The following is a 19,036-nucleotide window of genomic DNA, read 5'->3' as shown; positions in this document are numbered from 1 at the left end:
GAGGTTAACTGTTGCCTCTAAAAAGGTGTGAATGTGACTGTTTTCTCTCTATGTTTAACATGTGATGGCCTGTGCGAGGTGTAGCCAGTCTTCATACATATTGATCTGGGACGGCCTCCAGTGCCCTGCATCCATAAGTTGGGATTAGGCGTTATAGAAGATTCATGAATGGATTGAATTTTTCTTCAGAAGAGTTACACACTGATTTAAGAGGTTGCATTTCTGATCCGCTCTCTTTGTCTCATTAAGGAGAAATCAATCTCTTTAAAGGTGTTTAAAAAAAGCTTTTACAGGCTGAAAGTAGAATAGTTGAAAGGTTGAGCAAATTAGGTTCAAAGCAGGTAGTTTTGATCTAATGGTGGAAAGCAGGGACCTGAACAGGGATGCCGCATTTGTTAAAGATGACATTTTCAAGATTATGCAAAGGTGACTCATATAAGAAAAGCACATTATATCCCAATGCATTCATGACGCTTCAGACTGCATAAGCACACATCAAGTATTTTATTTTAACCACTCTTATGACAGATCGCCAACTGCACTCTCGTCTTTTAAATGTCACGGCGAAATTGAAGGCAGATAAAGCTGAGGAGCAATTGTTGCTTTAGGATGCTTAAATGCACGCTTGCTCAGGACCGTGTGTGTGTGTGTGTGTGCGTGTGTGTGCGTATTGTCCTCTCCCCCATGGTAGCTAGTGTTATAAATGCCTGGAAGGCTTATGCTAATTCAGACTCAGTTTTTACAGTACTACAGGTCAGAATTGATTTTACGTTTACTCATCCATTTACAGAGTTGGAAAAAAGAAAAAAGAAACAATCAGTGGCTGCACAGAGTTAATTCCATTCACATTGTAAGATTGAATTGCCTTTTGTTTGTTGCTTATGGCAAAGCATTGATTTGTCGGAAGATTCCGTTTCTGTGTTTCATGACGCGGAGGAAGAGACGGGAGGCAGCGAGCTGAGGACATAGAACAGAGAACAAACGGATGAAAAACATTGAATGAGGTGCTCAGTTTAAATACACCTCCAGGCAGGCTCATGGCAATGCCAGGTTTCAATCTGGCTCAAGGCCTTTGTCGCATGGCATACTTGTCTCTCCCTCTTTTGCTGTCATACTTGGCTTTATATCACTTTTAATCCACGAAAATAATTAAAAATATAATAGGTCTTCTTGGGAGCGGGAGCTACTTAGCTTACTCATGGGGATGGGAAAAAGCACTCAAGCTCTTGATGTAAGTTCTTCAGCGGCTGCTCGCAAATGTTCATGCAAAATATATTGATTAAATTACTTTCCTTCTCTACACGCTCTCCCCGTCTCCACTCAGCCACTTCAGGTGCGGAGGTTTGTGACTTCGGCCCCGTGGGGTTGTTGGAGCTGCTCTGTAGAAGCAGCAGAGTGGCCGCGACTCTCCGCAGAGTTGAAGCGCAGCTCTCCACAGACCATTTCCCCCCGTAACAGTGTGCATTTCCTGGCATCGGAGTGTCAGTGGAGGGCCACTTACAGAGACGGGCACAGCACCTGCACAGCTTCGGTGTGTTTAGTTCCATGGAAGTAACAGCTCTGTTTAGGACCGTGGAACACGCTTCAGCTCAGAGTCTTTTGAGCCGACGCCGGTGGGCCTTTAAAAACTCTTTTTGCGTTGAGATTTCTTAAGCCACCGGATTGGCTCATTTCTCTTTTGTTCATTTTGCTTTCTTTCTTTGTTTTTATTCTTTTGTTCATAATATCCACCAATAGATTTAACTGTCTTATTTTAATGATTGGTAAGAGGCATCTCAGGTTTTTAAACAACTGTCTGTCTTTTCTCCTCATTATAGTGATGAACCTGGTCATTTTAACTGCTGTGAGAACGATTAGGAATAACAGTGAAAGCATTCAAACAGCTGAAAATCTTTATTTATTGATAAGGAAGCTGCAGACATTTGAAAACCAATAAAGTTACTGCAATAATGATTGAATGCCAAGACTTCACCTTTTTATTTAAAAACTGAAATTCCTTCAAAAATAACAGTTTTATAAATACAGGTATTTGTTATTTAGAAATCATGTTTTTCACTTTTCAGCTATGGTACAAGGTCAATCATAATCTATGTTATCGCTAATAAATATGCTGTTTTATTAGTAATTTGATAACATTAGTTAGGATTTGTGAGTGTGCACGTTTGCATAGATGTGTATACTGTATGTATATATGACCCCCCCCCCCCCCCCCCCCCCCCCCATGACCACCAACCAAAAAAGTACATTATATATCCATCTATTGCCAGTCCATCACAGAGACAGACAACTGCTCACATTCACACCTGGGGGCATGTTAGTATAGACTCCATACATAAGGCCTTTTTGGTATTTGAACCTTTGTACTTCTTGTTGAGTGAAAGCGCCAACCACTGCTCCCCCGTGCAGTCAAGCATTTTATTCGCGTACATTTCAGAACCTGTACAAACGTGACCTGTTTGTAATGAATTTGTATCTGAACATGCAGTGTGGAATGTAGTAGATGAAACTTGAGTTTTTCTTTCGCATTGTTCAGCCAGACACAGTCCTCTAACTGTAGTGAACATGGATCACTTCACATCACATCAAAGCAAAAGAACTCATGACTTTGTTGTGCATTTCCCAAAACTTGGCCCTCGACAAAATTGTCCTGTCTCAGACTGCTCGTTCATTTAGCCTCCCTCGTGCCCTCCACGTTCGGTGCTCCTCATCTCCGTTGCTCAGCAGAGGCCCTGATCCCCGTGGAGTGCACATCCATTCTGAACCTCCAGGCTGTCAGGCCTGCTTGTTGGTAAATGAGCACGCTAACCTGTGGCTGTCAGTCTCCACGCTGTCTCTACCTTCCATTTGATATTTCCTTTAACCTCCGTTCTTCTCTCGCCCTCACTCTGGCACGCCATTATATTGCTTGTAGTAGTAAAGCTGTGAAGGCTTGTTACTCTGAAGGGCAACGGTCCTCTTAGTTATCCAACCAGCCTGATCCAACCATTCTCTCTGTAAATCCTTGACTGTCTCATGCAGGTCACCTGCTTGTAATATTTTCTACTTAGCTGCAAGATCAATATTGTTTTAACTCAAAACTGTGGTCGCAGATACTTGTCAACAGCGATAATACAGCTACAAAGTGGCTGCAAAGATAGATTTGACAACAAAATGACATTGATGATGGATTTCCAACGCGATTGCGTGTGGCATCCACAATCCAGGCTTTCTACATGGAATCTGATTTCCAAAGGAAGGCATCGTGCTGCAGATGGTTCCTGAACAACAGCTTGGCGGCAGAGGCAGAAAAACAGAACCCAGGGCCAGTGCAGGTTAAACATGTTCATTAATTTCTGTAGTTTCTCTCCCGCTGGCCCTGCTTGCCTTCTAGACGTGCCTCGGATCTCAATAGACTTTGGATCCGTGTTCACTGTTATGATACACGTCGACATGCATGGAGAAGGGGAGGAGGAGTGGCTGAGAGATGGAGCGAGCGGGAGAGCGATAAATACAGAGATGACAAATGTTAACGGATAAAGAACGTTTGTCATTGGAAATAGATGGGTGAAATAAAACCGGGAGAAGTGATGGCTGAGCTGCTATGAAAGAAATGGCTTAATTAACCAACTGTGCTGTGTCGGCAATTATAAATCCAACCAAGTTGAAATTAATAAAAGTTTGCTGGCATAAGGTTTTTTTGTGTGTTTTTTTTTACATCTGCCCAGTGAGAAAGCCTCTGCAGCAAATCTGAGTTCGGTCCGTGGATATTAATGACTACACATGTATCGGAGCTCACATGTTGTGAGCAGCTTGTCGCCCATACGGGCAGTCTACGTTTCGTCTAATGAGTCGGCTCTATAGGTTAACGCTTAAATAATGACGCTTTGGTATTTTTGAGCGCCGCAAACTGTGCTTGGCCAGAGGGCACCCACCCCCCCCCCCCCCCAAAAAAAAAAAAAAAAAAAGAATCCCATCAGTAAACGGCTTCCTGGAACCCCACTGTTCCATCGGGCGCCCATGTGGAGCTCCATCTTTTTGACCAGACTTCAAAGGCAGGCATTTCCAGACCCTATGTGGGCGTTAACCTTTGACTCTGAGGCTCTTTCTGCACAAACACACACAGCCTAATTGATGTTACACACACCGTAGAAGTGGAATAACTTTCCAACAGAAAAGTTTTAATTTCCACATTTACCTGGACCAAGCAATAGAGGCGCATCAAGTGCAGCAGAGAGGGTTTTATTTCATTGCAAATTCAACATCAGCTAATGTGGCTCCGAAATCTGCTCATCCCATTAGTTTCTTCCTTACATGTAATCACAATAAACGCCCCTTTGCTTTAAAAACAAAACAAAAACTAATAATCCTCTCAATAGCAACAAAGAGGTAGAACACTGTGTGCTACAATAAATAAGAAAAGTAATTTTCAAAAAAAACTATGCATAAAGAGAAAAATATTCCTTTGGGTGGCCTTCCAGGGTCGGTATGCGTTTATAGATAAGGAAAAAATAGCATGGTGCAATTTTCCACCAACCCCGTGGTAGTGAGATGGTCAGATAGCGGCGCTGCAGCTGGAGACTGAGTCATGCCCCCATCGCCTCTTGTCTCCTCAGATAATGCTGAGTGGACACACAGTTCACTCTGGTTAATTTTCCACCTCATGTCCTGCCTGCCTCTCTCTCTCTCTCTCTCTCTCTCTCTCTCTCTCTCAGAGAGATGAGGGAGTGATAATCCAGCCTGATAAGAGTTGTGGTGGCTGGAGAAAGGTACCATGGGGCCACCTGCGCAATTGAATTTCTGTGCATATTCATTGCTGAACACATTAAAGGACACGTTAATGGATACTAGGTTTGAAAGTAACTGGATAGAAGTCTTGATAGATGCATGAAGGTGCAGGGACTTGAACTGTAATTCTTCCATTGCATAAAGAAATAATTGCCATGGTTAAGTTGTATTTTTACACAAAAGAAATCGTGGGGCGTTTCCCACCTGCGCATTACTTTATGGTGTCAATATTTCAGTGGTCTGGTTTTGAATTCTGTCCTACTTTTTGGTGGATTACAATGGTGTGATGTGAAATGTTTGAGCTGCAAAGATGGAGGAGCTCTGACATGACTTTTCCCTCTGCTCGATGAATAATGAATCAACACTGGGGCCAAAGGTAGCTGGATAGTTATAGTGAAATGTGCTACAGGGAGCCTTGCTTGAGGTCATGGTTTTCTTTTCCTTTTCTTTTTTTTTTTTTTGCTGATATTCAAGGCTACTGAGTGCAGATGGGTGACATGTTCTGTTTTTTTGCCAGTTGACGTCTCCGCTGGCAGCTGGGTCCAGCTAAGCTGTGGCCAGGTGTTAAGGCTGAGCATCATGCAGCAGAACATTCAGTATGTGTGAAATGTTTTGCATGTAATTTCTTTTTTTTCCCCCTCCTGCCAGCCCTACCAGTGCGATGATGCAACTAATGGCATTATCTGTTTTTTTTTTTTCACAAAACATCCAGCACTTTCGCTTTCTGGTTTGTGGCATGTTGCGCATGTTCTATGTCAGATTGTTGGAAGAAATGCGTCTCATGCTATTTTTAGAAACATGTCTGTGTGCTTATGAAGAGCTCATTTAGCCAGATCATCAGTCAGCATGGGAACATCGCACCTTTGTGATAATTTGCTGGTTTCGTGAAGCAGAGCAGTCATTTCGATTGAATCTGTGTACACCAAATGACTCCCATGTGTCCTTAAGCACGTGTCGCTGTTTAGACACACACAAACACACGCAGTCCAATCGTTTACAGGTGTCAGGTTTGAAAACTGAAAAGGTTGCTAAAACGTTCTCCATCACTTTTCATTGTTTGGAGAAAAAAAAAACTTTTATTTCTTCTTTGAAATCTGCGAATTACTTGGTTCCAGTTGACACTGATGAAGCTTTTTCCTTGACTTCACAGGATACAGATCTATTGGATATCGCCTACATAAAAGACGCCCGAAATGGAAAGTGCACCAAAACACCAAAGGTAAGCCCACAGTTTGTTTGGAAGCTCGACACTCATTCTGAATGCGATATCGAAGCAACAATTTCCAAGGTCAGAGCTTTTTTTTTTTTTTTAGGGGCGATGATACTATTGATGAGTGTTTATTTTTGCTCAGAAATGAAAGCCCTGTGTGGGTGTGAGCCTGACAATGATTCAGCCTCCATCTAGCAAAGACCCTTGTAATGAATAGGTATGAAATTGGGTTAGGTCGCTTTGATGATTAGTATTTCAACCCAAAATAAAACCTCACATTGTGAAATTCCTTTTGAGTTTTCTGTATCTCAAATTCAGCTCTGCAGTTTAATGTTAATGCAAATTATGAGTTTTACAATTCGAGCACAATTAGTCATCAGAACAATTGTCTCAGTTGAGAATGACATAAATTGATATCAGTTAAATCAGTTTTAAATAGCTGTTCTTCTGATTGACAGTACATGTTTGAATGTTTAGCCCAAGATAAAACAGCAGAGTTTTGTCTGTTTATTTGGTTGAAACGCTGCAAAGAAACTGACCTTCAAATGGATTTTTTTAAAAACCATTTGCCTGAATTTTCTTTATTTCAGAAATGTCCATAGATTATTCCAAAAGATTTACACACAACTTTATCTCGAAGTTACAGTATTTTATTTATTTATTTATTTTTGTTAAAAAAACAACAACTACTAAAATCTTTGTATATTCTCTACCTTGTATATACACTGTCGGCACATGGATGGTTTTCCATGAAAATTCGTCCAGAATTACCATTTTACAGCTAGTTAAGACGCTGCTGATTGTAAGAATGTGTGCACACATTGTCTTTTCTTTTATTTATTTTTTTAATTCACCCAACTCTTTATGAATTCTGCACATTTGGAAACATTTAAAAAGCCAAATTCAGTTCTTGCTCTTTGTCCCAGTCTCACCCGGAGAGAATTGCTGCAATAACCTGCGGCCTTGTCTGGTTTTTCATTACATGCCCATACATAATTAGTCAGTTTGAAATAGCTTTTGGATCAAGTGATAAGATGCGATAGCAGCGGCATTCTTCACGGGTTTGACTCGGTGCAGCAGGAGGAGCGGGTGGGGGTCGTGCACCGCCGGGGAGTGAGTAATGACGGAATGAGTACAATAACACGGAGAGGATTCATGCATTTCTAAACAGCTTCCAGAGTGATGCTATCCAGGGAGGAGACATGGCCACGTGACAGGTAAGATGGTCGAAGCATTGGAAATCCATTACTGGGAGATGGAGTGGTGATGCACTGTGGGGCATTGTAATGGGAGCGCCGGTGAGACACAGTGTCTGAGGAGATGATGGGATGAAGAGAGGAGGGAAGGAAAGGGTTGAAGAAGAAGAGACCGCAAAAAAATAAAAAAAAAAGGAGGAAAGATGAGGACAGGTTTGGAGAGCTATAAGAGAGGAACAGTGGAAGGAGACGGAGACGATGTGCGGTCAAAAGAAGATGTCAGCCGCCAAGTACAGATAATACCAGACGCTTTAAGAGGACTGCACTTTTCATGACCTGTCTCTTCAGCCTCACTCCCTCACACTTTTTAAGGACCTTGTCAAGATGATGCAGGTTTTCGAGGATGGTCGTCCTGTGAACTTCAGCATGAAGGAAAAGCACAGAGGCCGAAAATTGCTCAGACAGAAATGGGGTGACGTAGGAAGACAATCGCAGACACACATGAGACGGAGTCATAAAGCCTTGATGCATGGTGTGGTGTGACTGAGGACTAAAAATACGACATAAAGACCGCCAAGGGATTTGAAATAGATTTCAATCAACCCTGGTTTAAATGGCTTACAGTAAAAATCATTGAAACGGATCAATATGAGTGATGTGTCGGAGCACTCTGTTCAGGGTGGTGTTGGTTTATGAGAAAGTAAAGAAAGAAAGAAATGACAGAAAGAAACTACTTTATTCTCTCGTTATACTCCACCAGTCAAACCACCCATAAAACTCCCACTTTTACCATGTTGTTGCTCTGCCTGTCTGTCTGTGGGCTTCACTTCTCTCCTCCTTCTCCTCAAGGACTTCCGCAAACAGCATTCATTCATTTGTGCAAATTGTGGGAAGCCAACACACTCACCAAGGCGAGATGAGATGTTGGGACTCTTGAAGACATTCCGGTAAAAAGCATCAAAAGGGCTTTTTATTGTGCAATTCAAGAGTCCTGCGTCTCAGCTGAATTATTGTCAGCCTCAGATACGATCGTTCTTAGCAGAAAATAAGCTCCAGATGGAAACAGGCTGGTCTCATTTGCCTTTTTTTTTTTTTTTTACTTTCTCCAGTTTTTTGCACTCGAGCTCAAGCTGCTTGATGTTTTCTCAGAACGGCATCAGAATTTCTGTTTGAACATCATTCAGATTTGAAGCAAGCCGCCGTGTCCATTGGCTCATCGTGGTGCGTGGGCAGTCCGTCTGACCTCTGATAAACTGATGCCACCCTGCCCACTGGCTCCGGCTACTCCGGTTATGATTCATAGCCGGGCTCTCTGCAGACACACACACACAAACACCCACACACACACACACACACACACGCACACACTCACACACACTGCTTTCTTTAATTTGCACAAATATGGAGACACAAATGCTGACGAGAGCAGCAAAGCGTGACAAAAGCAACGTCCTTTGTTTATTCCATGCTTGTGCCGCTGATGCCAATTAGCATGTGTCCACCCAGTCATCATTCAGACTGATTAGATCGGCCGCTTGTCAGTATGACAGGAGACAACCTTTTGCTCGGAGCTCCAGAAATTAACCACACGGCCTCATAGGTTGGGTGAGCAGAACACCACCGAGCATCCACCTCGTGTGCACACACAGAGCTTCACAAGTGTGCCACGTACAATGCAAAGAAAAGATCGATAACAAACGCAGCTGTTGTTTACTATTCACATTGTATTACTACCACTACTATCAAATGACGACTAGTTGCCCCTTAAAATGTTCTCCTTGGATCGCAGTGAGATGGAGCTCATCCTTCTTTCTGGGTACAATACTCATCCACCAGACATATCAGACGGCTAAGAAGTCTTTCTAACAGACGTGATTGTTGAAACAGTTAAAAGCATGTTTCTTGGCCTGGTGGATGAAAAAAAAAATAAATAAAGAATTTTAAAGGCTGTTTGCAAACTATGCAACAAAGAATATAAGATGAAGCAGTTCAAGTCTTTGGTTATCACCTGAATGTTAAACATGTAGCCGTGAGCACAGAGCGTTACGCTTATTATTCCAGTGTTCATTCAAACGATACACAATTGTCAACATTAGAAGTAAAAAACTAAATATTTTCTCATGGACTGATTGTTTCTTCTACCCAAATGTGTTTGAATTGAAAAATCTTTCTTTTTGTATCAACTACAAAGATGCTATTAATGATAAAGCCCATATCCCAGGGGTGTCAAACGTGAGGCCCCTGGGCCAAAACCGGTGCATAAGAGGCTCCAGATTTCAAAGAAAGTACAGATTTATAGACTTTTGGACATTTCACTGTATTACATCAGACGTTTCCATTAAAATTGGCTTTATGTTGAGATTATAGGCATTTTTGGTTGTAACTGTTTGGTTTTTGCATCATGCTCTGTTAAGAAAAAACTAAAAACCTAAATAGGAAAAAATATATTGTATATAAGAAGCACAAACAGGTTACATTGTGTTTTTTATTGAGTCTTATCTCCAGATTTTCTTTCAGAATTCCATCTATTTTTTGGTCTAAACGCAGAAAGACAAACAATTACAACCTCTCACATTAACATCTACAGGCAATTCAGGGTCACCAATGAGCCTGCATGTTTTTCGACAGTGGGATGTACTACAGAACCCACAAACAAAGAAACAACAACAACAAAACACACACATGGAGATAGCGAGCACTAGACCTCACACAGAACGGCTCTGCAGTCCAGTCTCGAACAAATTCTGGACTGTGATAGTTTAGTGAATTCAAACAAGTGTTTTACAGTCATTTAACCGAGTGCCAAATCACTTCTTGATATAACACATCAGCCAAACCAGAGGAGGCTTTAGAGTCTGGAATGAAAGTAGTTCATACCCTTCTTATTGTTGTTTACGCGTGTCAAATCCCTTGGTCATTGTTACAGGTCCCACTGTCTCAAACCTTCCGTTCATATTGTCCCTTTATTAAATCAGCAGATTAGCTTGTTCCCGCACGGCGTGTTCCCACTCCTCTGCAGCGACCAAGCGGCTAATCACATCTCGCAGCTTTTATATACACTTTACAATACAGCTAACAGGTAACTTTGACTCTCTGCTCTGCTTCTTTGCACAAAGCTAAAGGGTCATATTGTCAGGCTGCCTCCGTCCTTCTGCTTTCTGGAAGTGTTCGACGAAAAAATCAATCAGTGTCTCACTGTGTTGCTTATAGTCGGTGTCTGACGGACAAAATTGCACGCTTTCTCTCTGTCGCTTTGACAACCAAACAAATATCTGTCGGGCCAGAGTCCTGCCTGTGTCGCTCAGGTCGTAATATACATCCTGAAAATGGAAAACCTTGATGATCCACTCGGCTGCACTGCAGACTTCATTCTCATTTTTCACAACAAAGTCAGACATCAAGCACAGCCACGGTTACGCTGTGGGACAGCAGAATCTGGTCTGATAATGCAAATACGTTATCTAAACTCAACGGGAGTGTGACGTCTTCTTGGCAATTGTTTTATATTTGTGTGTCAAACGAGGCTTTATGATCACATAGCTGACCCTTGAATGACATGCTTGATCACACTGATATACCTAACTGGTGTAGCAGATGGCTCTACACTCTCACATACTCATACACAGTGCCATTTTTTTTTTGGGGGGGTGCTGGTATTTTAGTTGAATTTCAAACATGCACATACAAAAGCTGCCATTTTAATCGGGAAGACCTTTGCGAATGTGATAATCACTATCAATAGTGAGAGGAACAGACTGATGTCTGGAGTATTGTCGAGAGGAGAGGTCACAGTGGCGATATCAGCCAAGAAACTCCTGGAAATCGCACGTCAGTCCAGATTACAAGAGGAAAACAAGCTCAGTCATAGAGCTGTATTGTGTCATTAGAATACCAAATGAGTCATGTGAGAAGAAGAACTCTGGCAATAAGAAAACTTTATAAAATGATGACCAAGATGAGGACGAAAACACTCCATCTACCTGTAGTGGAACAGAGATGTTTTTGGATGATAATGTTGTCTCTCTCTTGTCTGAGACTCCCTTGGGGAGACACCGATACCGATATCAGCATCGAGTATCAGGTCCAATACTGTACCGAGTACTCATACTTGTGAAAGATCCCCGATACAACCATCAGTATCATGTGACATCATGCTTCAGCAACGTCGCACGTGGGTACGCAAGAGAGCACAAGCAGTGTCAGCGGTTTCTTTTAAAAAGTTGTATATGCCCATCCCAAGTTTACCGGACTACTTAAAGTAATGAGATTTAAATTACAAACACGATTTCAAACGTGTCAAAAAGCAGAAGTGATGAAAAAGCAGCAAAAATGTGCATATTATTAGGAGATAAAAGGAAGATTTGTAAATGGACAAATCTTCCTTTTTGACCTCATGAATTACATAACAATGTTTAATCTCATATTTGATTCCTCAGCGATTACTCGTCAAATTCCTCTTTGTTGCCGCCGTGAATGAAGCTGTCATGAAATGACTGAAGTCTAAAGCAGAATCAAGGCTTGGATGTCTATTTCCTCCGGAGCAACAGCATTTGTTCCTTCTGACTGTTATTGTGATGCGAGAGGAAGTGGCCACCGGCTCTGTTACAGTCTAAGCTTGCAGCGGAGACGGGGCTGCTGCTAAATACAGAGCAGCTTGTGTGTCCCCAGCAGTGTAACAGGATCTGGGAGAGGCCAGCAGGCCATTATCACCACCGCTCTTTCTGGTCAACAAAGTCTGCTAAAGCACCATCTCCCACAGCAGTAAGTGCTAAACATCTCCTTGGAGTGCACAGCAAGCTCCAGCCACGCTCAGATCTGCTCTTTGTAATGCACTTATGCTTAAAGCAGCGGTGCTACCAGTGTGGTTAAGGTTTATCATTACAATGCATTCGCATTAACTGTGAAAATAGAGCTCACAGTTTCTGTTCCAGTATTTATTTTGGCACAGTGGGGCTGCACCGTATCATATTATTTCTCTTTATTTGTTTGTCTTCTCACCGCCGATCGTGAGTCAGCGTCGCTTTTAATCCATTATTCGAAAACCACAGTTCTAAGAACTGTAACATTTATCAGGAACAGCAACGTGAAGCTCAGTAAACAGCCAAAAAGGAATATGAAACAAAAAGAAACATCAACAGCTTTCTGTTAAATCAGCATGGCGATTGTTTTTAAGGTGCACAATGATTCCTGTCCTGGTAATTTGATTAACATTGTCCATTACGTCTGATGGGTATTGATGAAGGACAGGGTCACATTGAGGGCTTCATCTGGAAAAATCACAGCCATTTTGATCTATTGATATGAGATGTGAATATCTGACCCTGCATACAGCTGCTCTTTAACAAGCTGAGGAAGCAGTGAAATATTAGACGACTTAAGTTTAGTGTGTTGTGGTATACTGTGCTATTACTGTACACAGTCTTGTCAATACAAGTGTCTGTGGCTGCAAAGTATTGGCTGACAGACACTTGAGATGGATGATTGATGGGGAAAGTTTTCACAGCGGTCTGCTGTGCATCATAAAGAGGATTCCCTCTGAACAATTTTAGGTTTAGAGTTAAAACCTCAGCCAACATAAACTAATATTAGCTTCTGATATGCATCCAATGCTTTGCTGGTGGTGGCATATTGTACATTGCAGTGCATTTATAGCAAGTCCACTTAAGCTACAGCCTCCGGTACAGTTTGTCTCTGTCTGTGTAAAGCGATGGTCTGCAATGCAGCGGTATTATTCATATATATATATATATATATAAATTGAAAAGCTTTCTCTCATAACTAGCATCCAAGACGACCTGCAATAACTCAGCCTCCAGTTCCCTCTGCTGTGTACTCACTCAGTCCCCTGTAGTCAAATACAAATAATTGTTGATGCCTGCCCCTCCAGGGTGGCGGACTGGGATGAATCCTAACCCGCCAGGTGCAGTCAGATGGATCACTGGGAGCACATCTCACGCTTACTGACTGTAGACAAGCATTGAAATAGTTAATTTCAGGCTTTGCAATAATAATAACAATTGAATTTGTAAGAATGGCAGTTGTTGAAATTGGGGCTGATTGTTTGAAATATGAGGAGACTGAACGGAAACATTGAGAAGAACAATCAATCATAATGTAAGGAGTGTGTATCTGTCTGAAGACTCACTATTTCCGGCTCTGGTGTTGGGACTGTGATTAAACACTCAGTTGAAACCTGCTATATGGGAGCTACGTATTTTACATTAATTTCAAAGCTCGGGTCATAATTAAATAGGCAGCTATGTTTCCCATTTAAAAGCTTAAATCTTTTTCCCTTTTCATGCCATCTGAAATGTCTTTGTTCAAGAGAGGCGGAACCGACTAGAACCAGTTGCAACACAATTAATTGAATATAACTGCGGAGAGATCTGTGTGTGGCAGCACATGTGAATGGATTGAATGAAGTGTGACTCGTCTTCCTCTCTCGGCGGGCTCTGTTCAGAGACGTTTGAGTTCAGAGAGGCATTAAAACTGTCTGTCAGTTGACAGGTCTGGAGAGACAACTCCCACACACTCCCATTTTAGACGCGATTCACTCCACTCATACACACACACACACACACACACACACACACACACACACACACACACACACACACACACACACACACACACACACACACACACACACACACACACATAAGCATGTGTGCAATCATGCACCCAACACTTTGTGATGTGGTGGCTACTGAAATAAACATGCCATTGCACCATCCAAGCATGTTTCATACACTCCTATAGTTCACTCTTTGGTTGGATGGATAGTTCCATCAGAGCCAATCTGTAGAAAAGAGATTGGATGCCATTGATCCTGATCGTCACCATCAGTAAGATTGACCACAGGGCATATGATGGTTTGGAGTAAGAGGCGATTAAAGTAAACGGGCATATGGACTCATTGATTTTCATGAAAGAAACTGAAGCGCCAGTGCCAAAGACAAGCAATTGATTGCCGTCACGCTTCGATGTAACCTCCAGGCAAGCGTCAGCGGGTGGCCAATGAAAAAGGGGAAGCGAAAAGAAAAGGTTAGAATGTTGGACCCAGATGGGTTTGGGTTTGATTCTTCAGTCAATTATGTGAATAATTCCTCCACCCAGTTGAATTCCCATGGTGAGAAGAAGGCCACCTCATTACTGCTGAGGGAGGAATCGAAGGTGATGCCTTGCTCCTCTCTGAAGCTCTCCTGTTCTCAGTTAACGTGGGACTGAGCGACTCGATCCGATATGGCCGAGTGAATGAGCGGATGAAATAGAAACTGTCATGATGAACAGAGTGGCCTTTGTCTCCACAGAGGGAGTTACCCAAGTGGGTCCAGACGTTACTATCTCGGTGGAAAGGCCAGAAGGAGCACAGTGGTGCACCTGTACATTTCTATCCTTAGCAGCTTGAAAGGCTGGGACTTCTCAGACATTTAGAGAAACGTCATGTATTCTTTTGTCTTGTTTGTCACAATCTCAGGCACGGGTACCACAGTTGATATGGCCCAGCATAGTCATCCACGGACCGGCAAAGACTCTTTTAACATATATGTTGTTCAAAATCAAACTCGTCATTATTGTCACCATCATCAAATCACGGCCTAATTTTTTAAGCACAAATGAGATCCACCTGCACTGGTGTAAAAGAATCAGCCTCACGTGGTGGAATGCATCTTTGCATGCATTGTGTAGATTTTCCAGACAAGTACGATTTGTCACAAACGGAACCACATCAAAATGTATTATGTTTATTTTGATTGTGTATAAATGGCCTTTCTCAATAGAATGCAGTGGGAGAAGTTAACAATGTTTCTACTCTAATTTGTCTACGTAATACAGTTTAAACTAATAGCACTTTGAGATTTATTAATGTAAAGTGCAATAAAAATAAAATGCATTATCATTATTTACTTTTAGCTTGCTGATGATTATGGTGTATTTGTTGACAATAGAATAGCAAACTGGCAAACCATGTTAAAATGATTGTCGACCCTTGCAATAAAGTATTGTACTAAAATAATGAATATTTTTTCAAAGAGAGATGTTATTTGTAGTATTTCCCACAGCTAGTGTTTGATTTCTTTTTCTGTGGTCCCCTGTATTCGAATATCTTTTTAATTAACTCTGTGCGAAGCGTTTTATTTCAACAGACTTCATTAACAGAAAAGGATTGGTTGAATACTGTTTGATTCTGTGTTCGGGGAGCTGGTAACTGGGATATTTACGTTTGGGAAGATCCCATTTCCCAATAGCAAACATGCAACAAGTTCACATCCAGCTGCCGTCAGAATTCAGAAGAGAACCAGACCAGCTCATTGTAACATTTCTCATCCAAAAGGGGGATGAAAGCTCTGGAGGAAGAATTTATTTTCACAATACATTCAGTCACAGCCAGTTCTCTGTTTTATTTTTTTAGTTGATATATATAACAGTTGTTGTAACTGTTTATTGGAAGATTTAGAGTTACAAACAGCCAGTCTGTTTCACAGAAGTAGCGAGAGAGAGTGTTGTGATTTATGCCAAAGCAAAGGCCGTTCTTAACAACTGACTGCTGTTTTTTTTCTGACATGAAACTGAAGAGTTCCACAAATGCCTCCCACTCGTAGTGGGAAGCTCCCAGTTTGTGACTGAGCCCATCGGCATGATTCCCAATGGGTGGTCAACCTTCCCACCAATATGACTGTTTTCAGGCCTACAACAATACTGAAAAAGGGGACTGAAACAAAATCACCAGGTTTGGACTTTACTGGACCCAAAACACAAAAAGTGAACACAATCACACATCCATATATTTCACATCCAATTTTTAACCTTGATTATACAACGTTTCAAGTTAAAGATTTATATATTTTTCCATTTTCAATACAGAAAAGTTTCGAGAACTTCTCAAAAACGATGTCGGTTTACATGGAAACAGTAGAAATGCTGAAATCTGCTGGTTCCAGCTAGTCCATAGCATTCCCACTGCTCGGAAAGTGAAAAAAAAGAAAGAAAGAAAGAAAGAAGGTCTCAGTCAGAGAGTCAGGGCCTTTTAGAAAAGTTCCACTTTGGGAGCTGTTTTCATAAAGTTGTGTTTTATGTGGCTCTGAGCATCATTGTTGTGAAACCGGGCACCCAAAACACACCGAACATTTTCCTTTTTAACTTGAAAAAATTGTTGTGTAAGCAGGCCTTTAAGCAGCAGCAACACCAAAAGCACACCGTCTGGAAAGAACAAAGGCAGTGAAAACGATCCATGTGAGAAGAAATTAATTTCTGGACTGCTGGCGAGCGATGACATTTTACTTTAGTCGTTGCGCCGGTGTCGGTCTATTCCAGGGGAACTTGGCAGATGCCTCAAGTCATTTGATGCCCGCAGTGAAATCAGATGTGACATTTTGTTAACCCAGCAAAGGTCGTCCCAGTGGGACTGGAACTGATCAAATACGAACCAGGCCGAGACGGGACTCAGCATTTTAGTTGGTGAACAGAAATCTGTGTTAACATGGACACACGTATTTAGCCGGTCTTGATAGATAAATGTACTTCCACATCAGCAGTCGATGAGCACTCTGTCATGACACCATACATCATGTTCACACACGCTCCCTCTGACAGAGGTCGAGACACACAACCGGGGAAAATATGGACTTTGTTATGACAGTGTCCAGGCTGGTGTTGTCACTGATGTAGTAGCAGCTGCAGCTTTAAAAGATATATCCTTTATTTTTCTTACGTATCCAGAACTTTTACATAAGTGATGGCTGAAGTTTTTGATCTCAAAGTTTGAAACGTACAAGAGACATGAGGAAACCATTGTTACATTGATTTATTCTGTTTTGTTGGTGCCAATTAGGCAAACAGTGAGGTCAGTCCATAAAAGTGAGCAAGCCTCTTACAATCATCTTTTCTTTCCATTTTCCTCACTTGAGTTTCTTGCAAAATATGAAATGCCTTGTTCATTTTTTTTTTCGGTTTCCTGCATCCTCAAGAGAACAAACTAATTTCTCCTTTCTTGTAGCGTCGATACAGACTTTTCACCCTGGCAGCTACAGACACACTTCCTTTGGTGTGAAAACCTCTGATTGCGACTTACTGCTGACGACTACAGCAAGCCATGAATCTCTAAAGTAATTCGTTTAGTCTTGCCACAGACAGGTGACTTACTATCAGTGGCTCTTGGCGGTCCTTCTATTGACCCGTCTAGATTTAGCTTTTCTTCCATGCGGTTCGATCAGTGTGTCACTGTCAATATATTGAACCGATAGCTCTTTTCCAGCCATCAGGAGGGAATTCCAATCACTTCTTTGTGTGCCTGCGTCCGACTGCTTCCAGCACACCTCATTTTGCTTAAGTAGCCAGTATTTTGTAATCATCCTTTCTCATGGTGGGAAAAGCAAACCTCATTTTAGGTGGCATGTAAATGGAATGCCTGTGAGTTAATTCCACCTATGAGAAAAAAAATGAACCTAACGTATAGAAATAAAGTGGACTCCACACTGTTTTATACACTGCTCACCTCGGAGGTGAATATGATGGGCTATGAGCGGTCTGATAGGTACGTTACTATGGAAACTATAAGGAGAATAGGACAAAGTTAAAGCGAACAGGCAGGAAATGTTTCCTGACGTGTGGTGGCTTTCTTCGTCGACAGAACATAAGAACGAGCGCGTTAACCATTAATTAACTGTCACTTTCATCTACAAACTGTTTCTCTTCTCTTCTCTTCTCTTCTCTTCTCTTCTCTTCTCTTCTCTTCTCTTCTCTTCTCTTCTCTTCTCTTCCATTCCAAAATTCTCTCCAAAAGATTGCAGTTTATTAAAGTTAGTAAATTTAGCGCCAAAATTCTGGAATGTCTTACAGCTTTAAGTGTGTTGCCTGTCTCTCCATTGCTGATGATCAAGACTGCTAATGAAGCATCGTTAATGGAGCAGCGGCTTCGACCACCGATCATTTTCTCTTGCTGATATCTCAGTTAAAAGCTGCATGAATGGATAGTTGAGTAAACATTCAGACATGCCTTAAGGCCGGCACGAGTTTCTCTCCGTCCCCTTTCTAATTTGTCCAGATTTAATTCGGGTGATCAATACCTCCTCCAAGTTTTCCACTATTATCTATTAGCATTAGCAGATTTGTGGCTGAGAAGTAGTGCGACGTGGATGCAATAAGCGAGCGGCTCTTGGGAATCCTGTTAATTGCCATTTCGGTCACGCTCATCAGCCCCTAACGCCATTAATCACGCAGGTGAGATCTGCTGGCTCGGCGCGCACAAGCATGCCTGCGTTACCTTTTTTTTTTTTTTTTTCAGCTGCTTTTACAAGCATTGGTGTTCGGGTGTAATTTTAGGGGCCTCGCCAATGACGAGACGCAAAGACATGGGTGACCTTTCTCACTTCCCCACAAAACGATCTCTTCCAAGCACACAAGCGCGCCACTTAATTGGTTTTCAATAGTAAATCCCAGGAGGTTTCTTATAAAGAAAATGTCTGGTCTTTAATGCTGCTGCTCCAGAAACCACCGAGCTCTCGTGAACTATGTCCTGTCCAAAAGAGCAGAACAAATAGAAGTGGAAGACACGTTCGCTTTTATCCTTTTCCCTCTCACTTGTTTTTTTTTGTGCACTGAATGACGTGTGAATAAACTAAACTTGGCTCTTAGAACTCTCACACTCTGCTTTCTTTCTTGATGAATGATTTCACTCTCTGCGCTTTTTTTTTTTTTTTTTCCTTTCTCAGGAAGTTGTATTACTTTTCCTCCCTTTTTTTTTTTCTTTTCTTTCACCACCATTTGTTTGGTTAGACAAGCTCTCCCACTTCCATTCTGGACACCACATGGTTTAAGCTGACAGAGTGCAGGTTCTGTTTCCTTCAGTATAACACTTATCTAGAGA

At 41.8% G+C, this 19,036-nt stretch overlaps 1 protein-coding gene across 1 annotated transcript in view; it reads left to right on the top strand.

Moving 5' to 3' along the window:
• The window catches only part of plcb1l (phospholipase C beta 1-like), a 119,714-nt gene that overhangs the window by 30,296 nt on the left and 70,382 nt on the right, over window positions 1-19,036 (top strand). The window contains exon 3 of the mRNA XM_080491361.1: window positions 5,915-5,983. Within this exon, the coding sequence (XP_080347487.1) occupies window positions 5,915-5,983 (69 nt within the window). The remainder of the gene's footprint in view (window positions 1-5,914; window positions 5,984-19,036) is intronic.

This window comes from Lipophrys pholis (assembly GCF_963383615.2).
Source record: "Lipophrys pholis genome assembly, chromosome: 21".
NCBI lineage: Eukaryota > Metazoa > Chordata > Actinopteri > Blenniiformes > Blenniidae > Lipophrys > Lipophrys pholis.
Note: the sequence above shows the minus strand (reverse complement) of the source record. Positions and strands in the feature narration are given on the sequence as shown.